Here is a 19473-nt window from a genome sequence, read left to right as displayed (position 1 = left end):
GTTGTGGGACCAGGGGAGTGTTGGTCCTTGCTAGATGCTGGCAGCAGGAGCACCTGGAGCAGGGCACCTCTCTCCTGCACCCAGATTCTCCTGAAAGAGCTGCTGACAGAGGCTCCTGTATGAGCAGAAGTGTACCAAACAGAGTCCAGTCCTGGAGGAACGCAGCCTGGAAGGGAGCATGGCGCTGAGTCAAAGGAGGTTTGAATGTGGATCAATACAGGACTAACACAGAAACCCCATGTGCTGTGCTACAGGGGAGGTCATGCTGGAACAGATGATCTAATAGTCCCTTGTGATCTTGGATCAATGGATCCTGTCTAAAAATATAAACACAGGCTATGCCTGCTCCCTGCTCCTCCCTCTATCACCTCTGCTCATGGTCTTGAAAACTGGGACTGGTTTCAGGCAGTAACACCACAGTGATAACCCCTGGCCCACACCCACAGCCGCTCCTCCTCCAGATCCCACACCTCGCCAGCAGCAGGGACACCCAAACAGCACCTTCACAACAACTTGCACCCACTGCACCCACACAAAACAAAGCTGCCCAGCACAGCCTGCAGTCCTGGTAGTGCTACCTGCTGGCTGGAAGCATTGCCCAGCACACCAGGTGCTGCCCTGCCCTCCTGCAAATACTGGTGCTAGTAGGAGCAAACCCTCCCCAAGGCTGACTCTCTTTCTCACGAGTGCTGGAGGACAGGGGTTGGAACATGGCTGCTGTCACACTACTCTCTGAGCAGGTACTTGCTCAGAACTCAGTCCCAACCAGCACTGCTCAGGTTCCCAGGACGTTCTCCTGCAAGTTTCTCCAAGAAGCACTTTGAAAAGAGTGATACTGCGATGGAATTTCTTCTCCTTCCAGGAATCACCGGTTAGCCAGCTCAAGCAGGACCACATGGGACCATTTGTTTTCTGGAGTGAAGCCCATGCCATGTCCCAGAGCCAGCTGTCCCCAGGAGCCCTGGGTGTCAGCTCCATAACAGCGCACATCTGACTGTCCAGTGGCTGTTAGCACTACTCTGTAAGCCATTCCTCCCGCAGGCAGAGGCTTGCAGGTCTGAAGCATGGCGCTGCAAGGCACAGCTGTCCCAGCAGCCATTCCTGGCCTTCCCCACAGCCACAGAGAAGATCCATTCAGAAGCCACCTCCGTAGGGTACTCAGTGCTGACCTCAGAGGGGGGTGACAGTATGCCAGTGTTCTGAATGCAGAGACAAAGCACACCTGGGGGCTGCCCACTTTTGGGGTTTGGCTCCATCACGGCTCTGTGGTGAGTCCAACAGCATGTCAGACCTGGGGTAAGTCCCAGCAAGCAGCTCCCGAGTCCCCCTGGTCCAAGAAAGGGCTAGGAAGGGAGTGAGGCTCACCTTGGCATCCTGCTTGGTGAGGAAATCCACGAAGCCGAAGCCGCGGTGTGAGCCCGTTCCTGCCATCTTCTTGGGCAGCCGGACCGTCTTCAGCTCCCCAAAGGTGCTGTGAACAAGAGGGGGAGAAGTGAGGATGCCAAGACTGATAGGAAGGCCATGTTTATCCCACACCATGGCACTTCCAGCTACAGGCAGCCCTGAGGCTGAGCAATCCATGCTCGGAGGCCACCCACTTCCTGCAAGGGAAAGCACCCCCAGAGCATCCTGTAACAGCTGGAAGCTCCGCTGGATCCCAAAGGCCATTCATTTGTCCTGCCGACACCTTCACAGAGCAAACACCTCCCTTAGTGTACTTTCTGTACCTCCCCTCCTTTGAGGAGATGTGCAGAAAGCAGGGCCCTCAGGTACGGCAAGGTACGGGCACCCTGCAGCCCCCACCCCAGTCCTAGGAGCATGACTCCAGCACAGCTCACTGCGTGCCACCCCTGAGAATCCAGGATAACGCCCGTGTTCTGCCTGTGTCCAAGCTCCTGCTTCCCCTCCCCTCGCTTCCATTTATCAAACACATATGCACAAACTGCAACCAATAAATATTTAATGCAGACCGGGTCGGACTGGATGTGTTATTTTATTTGAAAACCTACACACACACGCGCACATACAAAAGGAGCCCAGGATGCAGCAGTGCCAGAGAGCACCTGGGAATAAACACAGTAAAGGCCGTAAATGCTCTCATGAAATGATATAAGCTAAATCTGGGAGTTAACCCTGCGCTCTGGCAGCATGACCAGGCATCCATCCGCCCAATTTCCTGAGGCAACGCGCTGTGTAAATGCACCATGATGAAGCCTCAAAATGAATCTGCACGCCTCCTCCTCGGGGCTGCCTGAGCTCTCCCTCCCTCATGCCCCCTTCGGGCCACTGCCACGCAAACAAACAAACAACCCCCCCTGGGGGACGCGTGACCTCGGCTGCAGGGCTGTGCGTGGGGCACAGAGCTCTGTGTCTCTGCGGGTGCTTGGTACCCTGGGAAGGGGGCACAAGGGTGCCCAACAAGAGGGCTCCCAGCCTAAAGAATCCAGAACTGAGCCCTTACCTGATGCACTACAGGAGCCCCAGTGCATTATCTGTGGGAAATGAGATGTGTGGCATGGGGGAACAGAATGTTGGCTGAAGTGCTACAGCATTGCTCTGTGCACCAAAGCACCAAGCACCTCTCTTGGTCACTGCATCGAGAGCTGATGCACAGCACAGGGAACAAGAGAACCGCACGGTGACTGGCAGCAGGGTGGCTACGGGGGGCACAGGGCAGTTGTGGCGATGTAGAACAGCAGAGGGAAAAAGTTAGCTGCAAAGAAAGCCGGAGTGGGGTCCAAACTTGGAGCAGCATGTCTGTGGGATCAGGTGGCAGTGGGGCGGCCGTGGGGCAGCTGATCCAGGACAGCAGCACCCAGAGCAGCACTGCAATGCTCAGCAGGGCAGTGGGGGACAGGGCTGGCCCTGCTAGGCTGAGAAGCAAAACACTCCCCTGCTGTGGTGCTAATTAGAAACCACAACACAGCAATTACCATCCCAGGAGCTGTGAATGAAGTGGAGAGCCCAGGCCTTTAATGTTTTCCTCTCCAGTGCCAGGCAGAGGCTCACACCTCTCTTTTCCAATTATTTCCTCCAGATTTGGGGAGGATGGGGGAGAGAAGCAGAGGCAGGGGAACTGATTGCTTCCTATAGAGCAAGGCTCCTTGCACTGGGCCATCTGCAAAGTCCCTGGGAGCGGTGCTGGCAGTGGGGATGGGGACATGGCTTGTCCCCACTGGGTGACAAGAAGGAAGGAAGCAGATAGCATACAAGGAGGTAACCTGCAGCTCTCTGATGGGAGCACCAGACAGAGCAAAGTCCTGGCTGAGGCTGTGACCAGCTGTAGGATAACCACTGAAGGTGCAGACTCCCACTTGGTGACAGCACACTGTGTGTTGGGCTGTGCTCATTTTCTGGAGGTGTTTGTGCATTCTCCATCTGCACGGCCACACATGGAGGATGGGCTCAGGGGCTGCTGGGGGTGTTCTGCAGGAACCTTCTTCCTCCTTGTGCAAAACAAACTGTTCTTATGTCCTCAGATACATACTCATGTCCCACAGCATTGGATGGTCCTAAATCAGGAAAAAAAACCCAATGGCAATGATGGCATGGGAAGCTGGTTGGGGATGCATGACACAGGTCCAGGATGGAGCTTCGGTAGAGCTCCCACTCACTGCAATGGCTCTGGAAGGGGACACAGGGCCCAAGCAAGATGAGAACTTCCCCCTTGCAGAGCCATGTCCCTACAGTGCACCTCTGCTTAAACTCATTCCTTCGATGCACAACAGTCACTGTTGCTTTTTTTCCCCCTCTCCTTTCACCCTCAAACAGGACCTTCCCTCCCCCAGTACATTATGTCCACGCCCTCCTCTGCTTCTGCGCTGACGTGCTGATTACAGGGGAGAAAGGAATAAAAGGAAAAAAAGAATGTTCCTTCCTGTTCCCCCACCCTGGAAGCAGGGCCCTGCCAGGGGCTGTGCCGGGCGAGCTGCTGGCCCACCATGTGGGAGTTAATGAGATCCGCACGGACGGCCCTCCCGCCCCCCGCTGCAGGATTGGGCTGACTCCACTTGGGCTAATCCCATTACAAGAAAATAACGTGGATAATTCAAGCTAATGAAATCGTTACAAGAATGCGGACAGCCAGGGGTGGACATTCAGAGCCAATTTAACACTCCTCGGTGCTGTTATCCTCAGCACAGGAAATATCTGAAAGCAGGAAGGGAAAGGAAGGGAGAAAAAAAGCCCTCCTCTCTTGTTAGCTCAAATCCTGTTAGGGAGTTCAGGAATTAATCTGCCACCTATCTCCCCCATTACCGTTATCACCAGCACCATCAGCGCCGTCTCCTTGGTAACCCAGCAGCTGGGGAGGGGAGACACATGGGGCACGGGGGGCACCTGCAGAGGGGCACAGCAGCTCCAGGGCACAGCAGCCACCAACAGCCGGAGCCCTCCGTGCCTGCAGCCAGTGGCAGCTGTACCCGTCCTGCAGCAGGGCCGTGGCAATGCCCCATGCCACCACAGACTGCTCCGGCGCGGTGCTGCCTGCATGGCTCCAGCCTTGGGCTGCACGAACACTCAGTCCTGGGGAGCTCTGGGACACTGCTTGTGAGGCAACGGAGGGGTTGAAGGACACATCAGGCTTCTCCAGGAGGCAGGTGCTGGAGCCAGCCTTTCCGCGGGGAACACCACTTGACTCACTCTGATGGAAGAAGCTCACCAGCAGCACTTCCAAAGCCTCTGCAGTCGAGATGGCCACCCTGGCAGCCTTGGAAAGCCAACCCCTGCCCGCTGCTTGAGCTGATGGCTGCTGCTTACCAGCCTCACACAGACACACAAAGCCTGTCAGCCAGTGGAGGCAGTTGGGATTAAGAAAAGAAATGGTGCAACACGACGTGAGCATTCAAGGCCCTGTACACAGCATGCAGGGCACAAAGGCAGCTGCAAGAACACCTCGGCAGCACAGGGGCATGGGCAGGTGCTGACAGCCAGGCCACGCAGAGCAGCGTGCCCATACCCAGGACACAGATCCAATATGAGAGGATAGGGTCCACAAGCACCACGCTGTTGTAGCACAGGAGGGGATGCTCTGGGCCCTGCAGGAGGCTGTTCCCTTCCTGTGCCATACACAGAGGGGTTCCGTATGTTTGTGCTATGCAGCACCAGCAGCATCCACCCCTGACCTAGGCCTTATTATCATTGAGCTCACAGGAAAGCACCGCCAACCCCGTTCCTACCCCCAGACAAGACTGGGACAAGAAGCTCTGTTGCATTTCTTGGGTGCTCTCTGGTGAGCATGCCTAATTACATCCAGACGGTGCTTTTGGCACACCTGCTGCAGCAACTGTTTATCTTGCTGACAACTAAAAGAGCATCATTTGCAAAGTTTGCTAGGAAAGAAAGCCAATTAGCACGTCGCCGGCCAGGCACAATGATCCCCATGCTCCATCTTTGCCCAGCATGCATGAGCCCGTCGTGCTCACTCCCTCCTTCTGCTTTGGATCCTGCAGCTGGGAGCACACGGAGGAAACCGAAAAGCAAAGTGGAGGGCTGTGCAGAGGTGGCACAGCAGACAGCCTGCTGTCACCTGGCTGACCCTGTAGGATACACACAATGCCCACAAGGCAGAGCTGTGCTGAACGGGGAGCCCAAAAGCCAGCGGCTGTGGTGCCCTGGGATGAATGTTCTCTGCCCCTCTGCACTCCTATTACGGGGCTGCTGCCTCCTGCTTTCCTCCCTGCAGCAGCTCAGTGCTCACATGGGACCCCCCCAAGGCTCCGTGGGACCCTGAGGCTCCTGCGAAGGGCTCTCAGGCTCTGCTCTGGGATTCTCAGCAGCCCCAGGGCTTCCCTTCCACCCAGGACACACACAACAGGAATATGGGGGCTGTTTCCTCCTCGCCTCAACTGCTTGCTTAAAAATGTAGCAAAACATTTTACCCCTTCTCGATTTATTTTCTTTAACGTTGCTTATGAGGGACCTTATCAAAAGCTTTCTGAAATTCCAAGTAAATTAGTCATTAGGCAGGTTTTCAGAGCAGTAATTAGGCCACTCTGTGCCCCTGATGTATTATTTACCTGAGAAGATATACATAATTAGGTCTCTTCTTTATAACTGGTATTACACGCACTAAATTCTACTCCAGTCTATCGTGTAATTACGCAATTAGGCTGCATGCTAAACAGAAAGAAACCAATTCTGAAAACCAAGCAAAAAGAGGGACAAGAACAGCCCGGTAATTATTATTTTTTAAATCCTCCATCAGCAGCACAGTGGCAGGTTTTAAAATTTTAATATCCCTCCACTTAAGTCATTTTTAAACAGGTGCTAGCACCGGGTTTGGTGTCGTAATGCTGTCACGTTTAATCCCGCTCCATGGGCTCAGCACGGTGCTGGGATGCGGCTCCTTACCGGGCTCTGCCTCACGTCAGGGCTGGAGGCACTTCTCCTCCTCTCTTTGGCGAGACCAAAGAGAAGTGCCCAGGGCTCACCGAGCATGCTCACACCCCCTAAGTGGACACCTGGGAACTATCTGCAATTATTTTCGTGCTTAAAGATTCACTACTCAAAGCGTGAATGGATGTCCTTCTGTACCTCTCCATCCCAGTGCTCGGGATGGCAAAGGGAAGGCACAGTGCTGGCTTTGGCACGGCACCAGCTGAGCAGCACTGCAGGCACCAGAGAACCAGGCTGACACCCTTACATCCCAAACCCAAGGAACTGGAATCTGCGGATGGACTTCACACCCACACCGCTCTGCAGAGCTCCTGAGCCATGCAGTTGCATGGGCTGGGGAGTGGTGGTGCCCGCACCCACCTCCCGCATGTTGGGATTTCAAAGCAACCCACAGCCCAAACAGCACCAAGATTGGGGATCCATCTCTTTGTGGTTCTTTTGAAAATCCTGATCATAGCGCGGCTACGGTCAAAAATAAGTTATGCTAAAAATAGTGCCTGCAGGAGGGCCTGGTACAAATCTCCTTTGCTCTGTGCTCCTTATGAGTCAGCTGATTTCAAAGAGAGAAGAGGAATTCATGCAACTGGCAAAGCACTGAACATGAGAAGAGATGCAGCCATGCCCTGAAGCCCCAGAAGGGACACACAGGGCACCCTGCGTGGAAAACAGCAATGCTGCAGGACGCTGGCTGCAACCTTGTACTTACAGGCCGAAACCAGCACAGACCCGACTGTACAACCTCCTGCACCGAGCTGGAGAACAAATATAGATGCGAGGAGGTATTTATAGGCAGAGAGCTATTTTAACATAGCTCTTCTTTAAAGAGAATCCTTATTTAAGCCGTGTCCCTGTAAAGCTGCAGGATGACTTCGAAAAACACCCAGATTAATTATTTTCATCATGAAGAAAGAGAAGCATGTAGGGAAGATCAAATGCATGCAAATGCATTCAGAACGCGGAAGCCTGAGTGAAGCACTTGTATTCTGGTGCCTCAATACTGCAAGGATGGTGAGATCTGAGCACAGCACAGTGCACACAGCTCTCACAGCCGCATCCAAGCTCCTCAGACCAGGAGGAGACAAAGGACGTGGAGCTGAGCACAGCTCAGCAGCAGCATCGCCACCAGTTGTCAGGTTGCACGCAGCTGGATGTGCTGCAGAAGCACTGCAAGCACAGAAATATTTCTGGATGTTCTGCGTGTTCCCTCAGCTTGCTTTGCAACAACCGAGAGAGAGCAGCAGAGCCCTGGGTAGAAAGCAACCACCCCAATGCTGCACCACTGGGACAGCACTCCATGCTGACACGGCTGCAGGCTCAGGGGCAGCCCGTGTGTGCCACGCACAACCCAGCAGTGCTGCTTCCTCCTGCCTTGAACCTGTGCTCCAGCACCAGGCACAAAGTGGGCACCCTTAAGTGCTCCTGCTTCCAGACGGTGATGCCCCCCACGTGTCAAATCCACGGGGCAGGTGAGGGGCTGAATGCAAAGGGCTTCTGCTGGGGATACAGGGTGTGCTCTCCTCCCTTTATCTGCTCCATCTGCAGCACAGAGCAGTGCTGGCAAGCAGGAGCTCCCTGTTACAGGAGGAGAAGCTGAAGCATCCCCTCACAGCACCATACACCTTGGCTCTGCTGGCTGCTGCATGCAGTGCTCTTGCTGAGGAGAGCTGGGAGCTCCCTATGAGCTGCTGGGGGGAGAGCAGAGCAGGAGCACCAGCAGGGCTGGGGCTGACAAAAGGCCACAGCTGTGTGCCAGTAGTGCGCTGCAGGGCATACCTCAAAGGATGGCATCTACAGGGAGAGGGACCTCAAAAGGAGATGGGAAAGCAAGAGTGAGATGCTTAAGGGAAGATTATAAAACACGAAATAACGCCGGACTCATTGCCACTCAGCTGGTTAATGGTATCAGAGAACTGGCAATGAGCAGCACTGCATGCTGGCAGCAGCGGTCTGCACACCATTTTCCATCCACCACCATAGCTCTGTGTTACTGGTAGGAATCCAGCAGCCCTGCACCCTCTTCAGCCTCAAGAAGTGATGCGGGCAGATGGAGAGCCCTGTTTCCTCAAGAAAATGGCTCGTGAGAGCGAGCAGGTCCTGCAGGTTGCAGGATAGCCAGCATCAGCTCCCACCTAAGGGTGGGCAGAGCCATCCTTCTGAGCCTGCTGCACACAGGGGAATCGAGGTGCTGTGACCTGGGAGGGCCATGTGCCACAAGGAGCACAGCCATGGGAGGGTGATGGGAGGCAAGGAGGAGATAGCCTGATCCTTTTAGTCTAAACCCTCCCCACCCTGCCCCCCCCCCCCCCCAAAAAAAAAAAAGAAATAGAATATCCTGAAGTGAAGGAGGTGATGTAGGCAGTACAGAGGTGGCAGGAGAGCTGGGCTGCGGTGGTGTGCAGTGACAGCAGAAGCCGCTCCCCTCCCTCCTGCTGCAGCATACCTCATTTCATGGGGTTCTTGCACAAGCAGTGGGGTGGAAAACGATCAGCAGGAGCGGGCGGCTGGAGAAGCTCAGCAGGCCCCTGGGCCTCACAGGCAGTGGGAGCCCAGCCCTGCTGAGGGGGCACGGCCATGGGTACAGGGGCTGCAGCTCTCCTCACAAGCATCCCCATGGCAGGCGGAGATGAGCACACCCCCCTTCCTGGATGCTGACGGGAAAGACAGCGCAGTCCTGCGTGACAGTGAAATTAATATGATTTTGGGGGAAGCTGGCAGTGAGTAATGAGCATCTGAAATACCTCAGCTCTGTACCCCCCTCCCTTGCCCCCGAACTCATTTAACCCTTTGGCTGCTGGCACAGCCATGTGGTGAAAGGGAAAGAGGACAAGAAGTCAGACCCAAACTGGAGAGAAGCACAGAGGGAGCAGCAGTCTGTCCACCACTGAGCACGCAGAAAGCAGAGCATCTTCCTAGGACCAGCTCCCCACGCCCTTAACAAAACCTTGGTCTGAAAACAGGCACCGAGTAAGGGGCAGTACGTGAGCTGCCGGATGCCTTACAGGAGTCTGTCCCCAGCACCCTGCTCCCGGGAGGATGAGCCACAGGAGCTGCCCACACTCACTTGGATCAGGCTGTCACATTTCAGATCTCTCTGCCTCATGCCTGGAAGCACTCAGCTGGTTCAGGTACTGCTGAGGGAGGAGCAAAGGCAGGCGAGAAGGCAGATGGCAGCGGGCTCTGCCTTGGCTTGGTTTCATCAGGAAAAGCAGCGTGCAGGCAGGAGTGCAGACAAATGCTCATAGTGCCATGGGCAGCAGAAGCCAACAGAAGTGCTTGGGCACAGGGAGAGCAGGGCAGGGCCTGCCCAGAGCAGTAAGAGCCCAGCTCCAGGGCTGGAAACCCACAGGAGATGGGGAGGAAGAAACACCGCAATGGGCAGCAATGTAAACAGACATGCAAATAAAGGACACAATGTCATCATGAGCTGGAAACTGTGATTCACTGGGGGCTCGTTCAAGGCCTTCTTGTGAAGCGAGACAGAAAAATACTCACACATATGCTAGCAAAAGACATGGAAGGTGGCTGGGTCAACATCAAGCTAAGAAATGACACAGAGCAGAATTTTAAAATCAAGAAAACAATCACCTTGATTGCTCCATGTCCTAAAAGCTGAGATACAAGCTCAGAAGTTGGGCCAGCATCACTGCAACTTCCTGCATCTCGCAAATCCGCTGCCGGCCCCAGAGGGATGACCAACGGGCAACGCAGCTACAGTGTGAGGTCTTACTTCTTTGTTGTACATGTTTTCACTTCCTTATATACAAACATGCATATAAGCTTCTGAGTAGTTCAGACAAAAGAAGACTTTATAATACTAACAGTAAGAGCGGGTTACTCAGAAACCCTGGCTGCTATCTCCTCTATGGGCTGCATTGCTCGTTTCCTACTGAGCAAGAAAACAACACGTGTGCACGCACCTGTGCCAGTCCTCAATGGCACAGAAAAACTGCAAAAGCCCCAGAGCAGAATACCACAGTCCATCTGACACACGTGTGACACGCAGCCCCTTTGCCAGCTTTCCTCACCTCCACAGCCCCTCTACGCTGATGACCACAAATGAACGCAGCTCGATGAGAAGCACTGCTGCAGGGGAGCAGCCCGACACTGCCCTGCATGGCACTGGGCAACAGGACTGAGCAGGACAGGCGGCCAGAGCTCCTTGTGGCTCAGGGACCTGCGGGTGTGGAGCACATTGAGCATGGGAGAGGGGAAAAAAAATTAAAATCCAGTGCTGAAATGAATATTCAAGGCAGGGAAAGGGATATACTGAAAAATCTTCCTTCTGCTCTTGGGAAGATCCACCTTTTAAAGCAGCCCTGCCAACATAACACAGAGTTAAACATTTCCTTATCTATGTTAAACACCTTTTTGATTCAAACTGAAAAACAGCACCGAAAACCTATTTCACTCTCCTGCACCCCATGGCTTGTTTTGGATAGTCAAATTAAAGCAGCCGGTTACGTATCTACTCTCTGAATAGCAGCCCAGTACTGCTGCGTTTGGTTTTCCAACACAGAAGAAGGACCAAAAATATATACACATATATATTAATTTATGCTTTCTGAGATAGCGCCAGAAATAAAGCAGCCCCACAGATCCCAGCAGCTCTCAGCACACAGATCTGCACGGCTGTGCCCAGAGCCCTGCATGGGAGCAGGACACCATGGGGCAGGATTCTCAGCCAGGAAGGAGGCAGTCATCACTCAAGCTAATCCCTAACTGCACCTAAGATGCACCGTTTCCAGATGCCGTCCAATCTCACCTGCAGAAGGTGCCTGCATGGCAAGGGCTGAGAGGGGCTGAGCTGCAGTGGGAGCATCTAGGCTGAAAGCATTGACCTCAGAGCAGCTTTGTGCAGCCCCAGTAGCCCTACACAGACACCCTAAGGTGCCAGCAACGAGCACACCTCACATCCTAAGAGCGAGCTGCAATCTTGTATTAAAGAAGTGCCATCATCTGCTAGCATCACTGGATGCCCCTGCAATTACACCCCCTGAGGATGGGGCCCCTGCTTCTCCAGGCACGCAGCCCCACAGCACTCCAGGCCCAGGTCTGCAGCACTCAGGTTACAGGAAACCGTCTTTGGAATTGAATCAGCAGCACGTGGGTTTTTTCCCCATAAGATCAGCAAAATAGGGCAGAAGCTCTGTTGGCACATAATCCAGGGTACCATGGGGGCACCAGGGCACACACATGCACCTATGACTGCTCTGCGGTCCTCAAAGGTTGACTGCTTATTTAAACTGCTTACTTCTTTCCTCGAGGACACAACCCACCGATTCCACCGAACTCCAGTAGGAACGCACAGGCCTCACCACAGCTGTCAGCAATCACGCTTGCAGTCAAGTCCCACCTCTTGCTCCTCAGCTGCTCCTGCCTGGTCCCATCTGAGAGCACCTCTTGCATGTTTCCTGCTCCTTGTCCCAGCCCCCAGCAGCCAGACAGGACAGGGAGGTGTCCAGCACTGGCCCCATGACTACAGGCACTGTGGAGTAGCTGGAGCTCAGCTGCTCAGACACCTCCAGGCCTTGCCACAGCAGCATCCCTTCAAGCATCTCATACACTGATCTCTTTTCAGTAGTAGGGTTCGCTTCTGCAATGCACCTAATGCCCAGTACACAAAGGTAGTGAGGATGAGCCTTTTTCCCCAGTGCTGTAAGGGTTGTCAATCTGAGGGCACCAAGGGACTCCCCTGCCCACCAGGTCATGGCAGGGACCACGAGGCTCTACTTGGACAGAAGCAGCCTGAGAAACAGCTCTGCATTTGCTGCAGGGGCAGCAGGAGCTGCTGGCTTCCAACCAGCAACCAACCCCGGATGGGACAGGAGGAGTTTCACTTTGGCTTTGTTACTCCAACACTGTCCCCTCCTCCTCAGTGCACAAGTCCCTCAGACTGGCTGTAGCTGCAAGCTGACTGTTGGACCACCTTGATACAGTGGCCTAGAAATGCAGCTCAGCCTGCTCACATACACAGCCCAGGCAAGCAGGGCACAACCCAGCAGCTTCCAGGAGCCCTTCTTACAAATGGGAGATGAATTCCCCTAGTCCTGCCCCAGCAGTGGGGTCCAGCCCACTCAGCGCCTGCACAGCTAGCAATCCCACCTCTGCTCCTCAAATCACTGAGATGGAAATAGAAGCAACTAGGAGGAAGAGCAATGGATTTTGAAACCTTTCTAGTACAACGTCTAGGGCTTTGAAAGCAAAATATCACACAGAATGAGCTGACATTGGACAGCTCAGAGAGTGATGTTTGCAGCGCCATGCATCCCAGGGGCATTTCCACTGTGCATCCTAATTAATACTGCCCAGCAGTTGCTTAATAAACTCACAAGTTTATGAAGGCACTCTTATTTTTCTTTTCTTCCCTCCTCTGCCTTTCAGTAGCAAAGATTTCCACAGCTTCAACAGGGCAATGTTACTCATTACTCCAGGAAGGAGAAATTGTCTGCAGCCATGTAGGCTCCATTACTGGGAGAAAGGTGTGAACAGCAAGAGTGTCTGGCAGACAGACTCATTATACCACCGTATCCTTCATAATGGGAAATGAAAAGCCCATTCTGATAACTACACTTTATTATAATAGGTCAGAAGAAGTGAAAGGCATCATCTTATAAAATTAACTTCATAAAGACTGCCTTTAAAAAAAAAAATCTCTGCCAGTTTATCCATTGCACCTCTCTTCAGAGATGTTCCTTCTCCTAGCAGAGCTCTCACTCTGATGCCCCATCCCACCACTGCTCTCACTTCTGCCCTCTGTTAGGGGGACGAGATCGGCTTCCTCCTCATCGGGCTCAGGCACTTGTTTTGCCAGATGCATCAACTGCCACATATTTGTTAGGATGGAGAAAATCAGAACTGCCCTGACACCTCACCTCAAGCAGTGCTCAGGATTTTTGGGTGCCCAATTGGCAGAGGAGGGCTGGAAGCAGAGGTCATGGCAATTTTAGGATCCTTCTCCATACTTTCAGGTGTACTTTGCAAGGAAATTAAAAGGAAACAGTGCCAGCCTCAAAACATGCAGCTTAAGATGCAGTTCCTTTGGTGGCAAAAGCAGCAAGAATGTCCAACTCTAGGCAAGCTCTCTGCCTCCATCTGTATCTCAGGTAGTATTCAATTGGGCAGAGATCTGAAAGACAACTCTTTCCAAATCTAACCACGTCCTTTTTGGCTAAAATAAAACCTGTGTCTCTTTGAAATGTCATGGGCCAGCTGCAAATCAGCCATGTCTTTGATATCCATGAAAGTTGGTGCAGATGGGGGGAAGGAGGATGGCAGAGCATGCCGTGAAACAAACAGTTAATTGAAACATCCAATGAAGGTTGTATGGATCTAATGTGATAGATTTTAAAGGAGACTAATTTTCAGAAATTGCCAGAGCTCCAATCTGTGAAAATGTGGCCTTTTACAGATCTCCAATTCAGCCTGCCACATCTTGAGTTCCTTTTGGAAAAAAAAAAAAAAGTCACACCATAAAAGCCCCCCAATTTGGTAGCAAAAATTAGCAGTCTTCATGGGATATCAGAGTCTTTGTCTCTCTCCCCTAACTATGGCTCTTGGGGAAGAACGAAGGACCGTTTGTCTTTTGTTATTTTTCCAGGTAGTGAAGATAACAGTAGAATCTAATAAAGAACAAAAATGGGGAAAAAACACACCCACAAAAGCTAGATCTTCACACCTAGCCCAAAAGCCGCCCCTATAATTGAAAAGCATTTCTCCCGCTGGAGAAAATAACATCCATCAGATCTCACAAAACCAGCCCCGATGGATGGCAGAGGGCAGCACACGGGGATGGGAGGGCAGAGCTCTGCAGCAGCACTGCGAGGCACAGCCGCGCCGCCCCAGCAGGATGGGCAGCACAGCCCTGCTCACAGCCGCAGCCGGAGGAAGGCAGCAGCCGCATCCATTGTCAGCCGCTGTAAGAATGAGAGCGGCAGCGCTGGGCAGGTCTAAGCGTTCAAGCCACAGATCCTTAATCAATGACACTAAAAAGCATAACGACAAGTGGGGTAGCAGTGCCAGCTCAGGAAATCCCGAGCGGTGTACAGAAGCCTTCGCGATTGCTATTGAAAACACCCAGCTCCCTTGCTTTGCTGCTTCAGCGCCATTAACACCCGCCCATCAGAGATGTAGAAATGAAGAGAGCTTCTTGAAAAAAGCTCAAAACATGTAAATATTTGTTTGCGGGGTAAAAACAAATGCATTTTCTCCTGCCAAAGCAATTGAGAAAAGGAGAAAAAAAAAAAAAAGAAAAAAAAAAAAAAAAAAAAAAAAGCACAGAAGGGAGCAGGGTGAGAGACATCAGCTGCAGGGCTTTGGAGCACGTGAAACAATAGCTAGTCCTGCAGGCTCACCGGCTCGGCTCTGCGCCGGGGCTGTGCCCTGGCTCTGTCCCTGTGTCCCCAGGCTGGCGGTGCCATGCACAGCCCCGGCTGCTCTCCTGGGCAGGCTAAGAGTGCCCCCTGCAGCCCTGCTGGCCGAGCCGCCTCTGCCGCCCAACCATTGTCTGCGATTTCAAGCCAGTGACAAAAATCAGACGGGTTCCTAAATACAGAAACGCAAGAAGCTCCAGAGCGCAGGCATCTGATGTCAGAGCCATCTCAGAGCACGAAGCACTTGACAGTGCTCAGCTGTGCTCGGTTTCAGCCTCTCAGCAGGCCAGGAGGGCTGGCTGGGCATGGGGAGGATTATGGATTCCCCCCAGCCATCCGCTGCTGTTTTCAGGACCAAACTCCCATCTCCACAGAGCCCAGGTAAACAAAATGGATGTTCGCGCATCATCCTGGAGTGCTGGCAGCAGTGTGCTGCTGGAGGCTGTGCGCTCCTTGCCGTGTGAATCACAGCCTCTCCCCAGTCCCAGGTGTCAGACAAGGCAGGACAAGAATAAAACACAAAGCAAAGCCCTCATTCTCTGCTGGACTCGTGTGTTCTCTTGATACTCACAAGTCTCCCCACTCCATGAACATAGCTCAGCACCCAAAAAGGCAAATAGGTTCCAGGCTTTTGTTTGCTCTGGTGCTATGAGAGATATGGCTGCAACCACAGAGGCTGAATTCTGAATGAGCAGTGCCTAACATGCTCCCTCAGCATGCTGCCCTGAAGCCCCAGGCTTTTTTGGGCTTTGTTTGGACTGGGGCTCCCAGGGCAATGCTGAAACAAAAGCATCCAGGCTACACCTGCACAGCACGAAAATCCCTTTGCTCTTCTACATGAATCCTTACATCATGCTTTTCCTGAACACGTCTGGGCTGAATCATGGTGTGCTTAAAACCCACTTAAAACCAAAGACCCCACTCCAAAACAGCATTGCAGCATACAGCTTTTGTCACCACCGTGGCTTTCCTCTACCCTACAAGAACACAGGCTGTAGCAGCACAGACCTACTGTCCGTATCCACTGCTCTTAACACTGTCAGGGCAGGAGAGCATCACAGCTCATAGAGGGGTATATAGAGAAAGGAGCTTCCCCTGCTCCCAGCAAAGCCTTGTGGCTCTGTGCACAGCCTGATAACTTTTTCAAAGGGTTAAAGTGGAACAGCACAGCCCTGACCCGGCAGAACACTGCCTGCTGCTGAGACAAACACCAACTCCACGGTAAAGCCTCCTCCTGATTCAGGACTTCACATCTTGCAGATGGATGCTGTCGCCCTCGGTCTTGCTGACAGCAAAATGGATGGACGGAGCTGGACAACAATTCTCCCAGATTCCTCCAGTAAGCCAGCAGCACAGCAGGGAGCATGGCCTGGGCCCACCGCTCGGATTCTTACCCTGGCAGCAGCAGATGACATAAGCTGCACTTTACAAAGCTGCAACTCTTTTCTGGGATACACTAAAGGCTTATTGTATCCTTGTATGCACAACTGGGCTGAGGATAGGAAGAGAAGAGAGCAGGCTAAGATTCTGAAACCCCTATTCATCGCTCAGGTACTTCTCGCTGGAGGGACTCTGGCAAGCTGCATACCTCGCATCCCTGCAGCCACAAGGGATGCACAGCAGCAAGCACATGAGGTACACACCCAGGTGCAGCAAAGGCAGAGCCAGATTTATGTGCTCCCTGCAGGCTGGGAAGGAGCTACAGCATTGTGTGTGCAGGGCAGATGGAGGAAGGAGCCAGCCCGAGCTGATACCTCTCACACCAGCTGTTTGCAGTGACTCTTGGTGCTCCTCCCAGCCAGGTGTGCCAAGCAGCAGGAATGCTGCCGCAAGCCTTACAAACAAGAGGGAAAAAAAATATCCAAGGCTGTGTCATCTGTTGGATAGGGGGAGATGTCCATCCTCCGTGCATGCCTACTGCAGAGTGATGGGCCACCCAGCTGCGGCAGACCAGAGCACTTGAGTCAAAACTCTGGCATATGTCATCTGTCTCGCAGACAGCATCTCACAGCAGAAAAACCTGCTACATCAGTTCTGCTTACAAGTTCACCTGCTCCCACAAAGAAGTCAAAATTCATCACTACAATCCATCAGCAAGGTCCTGCATTAAAACCTTGCTGGCTCCTGAGCAGGGCATTGCCCAGACCTGACAGAGAATGCTTTCCTACCTGAAGAGCTCCCTGACCTCCCTGACGGTGGCCTGGAATGGGATGTTTCGGACTAGGATCTTGGAAGTCTTCTGCTTCTTGACCGTCTGCTTCTTTCGGGAGGACTTTGCAGCAGGCCTGTCAGGTGAACAGACAGGGCAGGTAAGGGGCACTGCAGAGCAACACGCCCAGGGCACGTTGTCTGTTTCAATGCCAGCCATCAGAAGTAGCCAGCTAGCTCACAATGGCATCCCTGCCGGTCTCACACTGGTGACAATGGATATTTCATTAGCTGCATAGAGAAGGAATGAATGCAAGTAATTTAAATCCCAAATTTAAAATCAGAGCTTCTGGCTTGCTGAGTGCAGCCACAACGGAGCTCAGGCAGCAGGCTTGTACTCACATCTGCCACCAACTTTTCTTCCGACTCCAAACATTGTCTATTCAGTACCAGGTGATGAACCATTTGCATGTATTCAAACAAGTAATCTAATGCAAGCGACTGTTCATTCTTTTTCCTACTGACTTAGAGAACAGTAAACAAAACTAAAATATATTGGTAAATTATTTTGCTCAGGTTGTGTTGCATTTGAATAAGATAAAAATTTACCTAATATAAAAAAAAAAACAAAACAGCAGCTTAGAGTAAAGCATTCTACATTACAGACTGGATTTTAAAACCCAGAATGGGTATGAATGCTTTATTAAAAAAAAAAGCCACAAAATGCAAAGTGCAGATAGTGAACTGTCAGCCTTCTGGGCCCCAGGTACCAGATTTGCAAAGGAATTATGCCATGTAAGAGACACCTCTTCTCACAGCATTTCCAAAGTGTCTACAAGACAGTTTTTAGGGTGCCAGTAATCACTTTCAAACACTTGGTGTATTTTTTTTTAACCTCATAGGTACAGATCATCAAAATCCCAGTAGATATGAGACACAGATTTCAACAGTAAAGCTATAAACCTGAGTCAGTCACCTCTTTATGTGACATCAGGAAATGTAACTCCACAGAAAGGTCTGCCTCTTAGGCTCCCCACCAGAAGAACCTTAGGCATTTTTCAGAGAAGCCTTTTCCTTAAACATGAAACAAGTATCGCGTGCCTGGTTCTCATCTTGGACCCACTTTTGGCACCCCATCAGTGTATGCTGCTTAAGGTTTCACTTGGAAGTCAGTCTCTTAGTAAGCAAGCACCTTCACATCTGCTTTTTTTTTCTCTCCTCTTTTTTCCTTCTTCCTTTCCAAGTACTGACTAAGGTGACTCCATGCAACGTGCAACAAAGGCTGATGTGTCAGACAGCCAAAGCACTACTGGCCACAAATCCTTATGAAGCACAGATACTAGCTTAGAAATGAAGAACCTACCAAGATTTATCACAGACTAAATGTAACCATGCTACAGAAGGAAGACAGCTTTACCTGACAGCTCTCTCAGAGATTTTGACTTCCAGCTTATGGCCATCTACAATGCAGCCCTAAAAGTTAAAATGAAAACAAAAAAATATGAGTCACAACAGCATTCAAGCTTCCAGGATACAAGCATAGCATTTCACAGAATCACAGAGTAGTCAGGGTTGGAAGGCACTTCAAGGATCATGAATCTCCAACCCCCTGCCACATGCAGGGCCACCAACCTCCCCATTTAATATTAGACCAGGCTGCCCAGGGCCCCATCCAACCTGGCCTTGAACACCTCCAGGGACGGGGCATCCACAGCCTCTCTGGGCAGCTGTTCCAGCACAATCTTCACATTTCACATCTTTATTCTTTCCCATACATTCCTCCCCTTCTCCTCACTAAAGTTCTTCCCTATTCATACAAGGTAAGGTTCTGATATGAAGCTGGAGACAGTCTGTCTAACTGAGGAATCAGCCAGCACCCTCGTGTCTGCCCACTGGCCTCAGCGCTGGCACTAACCTGGCAAAGGCAAGTCACTTCCCTGCCCTGGGCTACTGGTTCTTCTCCTGGACTGCAAACTCTTCAAGGCAGGGAGCACCTCACTGCTTGTTCTGGAATGAGCCAAGGATGACTCACTTGCTGTCAGTAGCCAAGACGGAAAGTCTTCTGTCTCCTGCTACCCACACATTAAAGCACAGAAAACAAGCAGCCTCTTGCCTAATCAGTCCATAAACAGCACAGGACATGCAAAGGCTTTATGCTGGGAACCTGGAGCCCTGCCGCCCACTCCCTCTGCAAAACCTCCACTGTCCTGCTTACTCTTATACTCCAGGATTCTATGTTCAAATCAATGCAGAACGCCCATCTATCTCAGGACTACACAGCTGTGCAATGCAAAATCACCACCTGTTGAAGGTGAGACCCATGGATTGCAGTCATGGAGCAAACAGCCATTATACACAGAGCAATTCTTCCAGGTCTATATAGAAAAGGAGTGTTCCTGCTGTCTAGCCTGCATCAGCAGGTAATGTGGACCAAGACACTAGCATGTTGTTCTAGCAGCAGCAGAAATGACTTATTTCCTTGAAGAGCATCCAAGCCCTAGTCCCTGAAGCACTGGTAGAGTCACAGAAGATGAAACTGAACCCCACAACACCAAATACT

The 19473-nt window shown here is 51.9% G+C and overlaps 1 protein-coding gene across 1 annotated transcript in view; it reads right to left on the bottom strand.

Moving 5' to 3' along the window:
* Nucleotides 1-19473, bottom strand: part of RBM19 (RNA binding motif protein 19) — a gene marked incomplete at both ends in the record, with an annotated part of 43629 nt that overhangs the window by 6697 nt on the left and 17459 nt on the right. The window contains 3 exons of the mRNA XM_079544094.1: nucleotides 1366-1471; nucleotides 16934-17050; nucleotides 18331-18386. Of these exons, the coding sequence (XP_079400220.1) occupies nucleotides 1366-1471; nucleotides 16934-17050; nucleotides 18331-18386 (279 nt within the window). The remainder of the gene's footprint in view (nucleotides 1-1365; nucleotides 1472-16933; nucleotides 17051-18330; nucleotides 18387-19473) is intronic.

The sequence above is a fragment of the Tetrao urogallus genome (assembly GCF_951394365.1).
Source record: "Tetrao urogallus genome assembly, chromosome: 17".
NCBI classification, from domain to species: Eukaryota; Metazoa; Chordata; class Aves; order Galliformes; family Phasianidae; genus Tetrao; species Tetrao urogallus.
Note: the sequence above shows the minus strand (reverse complement) of the source record. Positions and strands in the feature narration are given on the sequence as shown.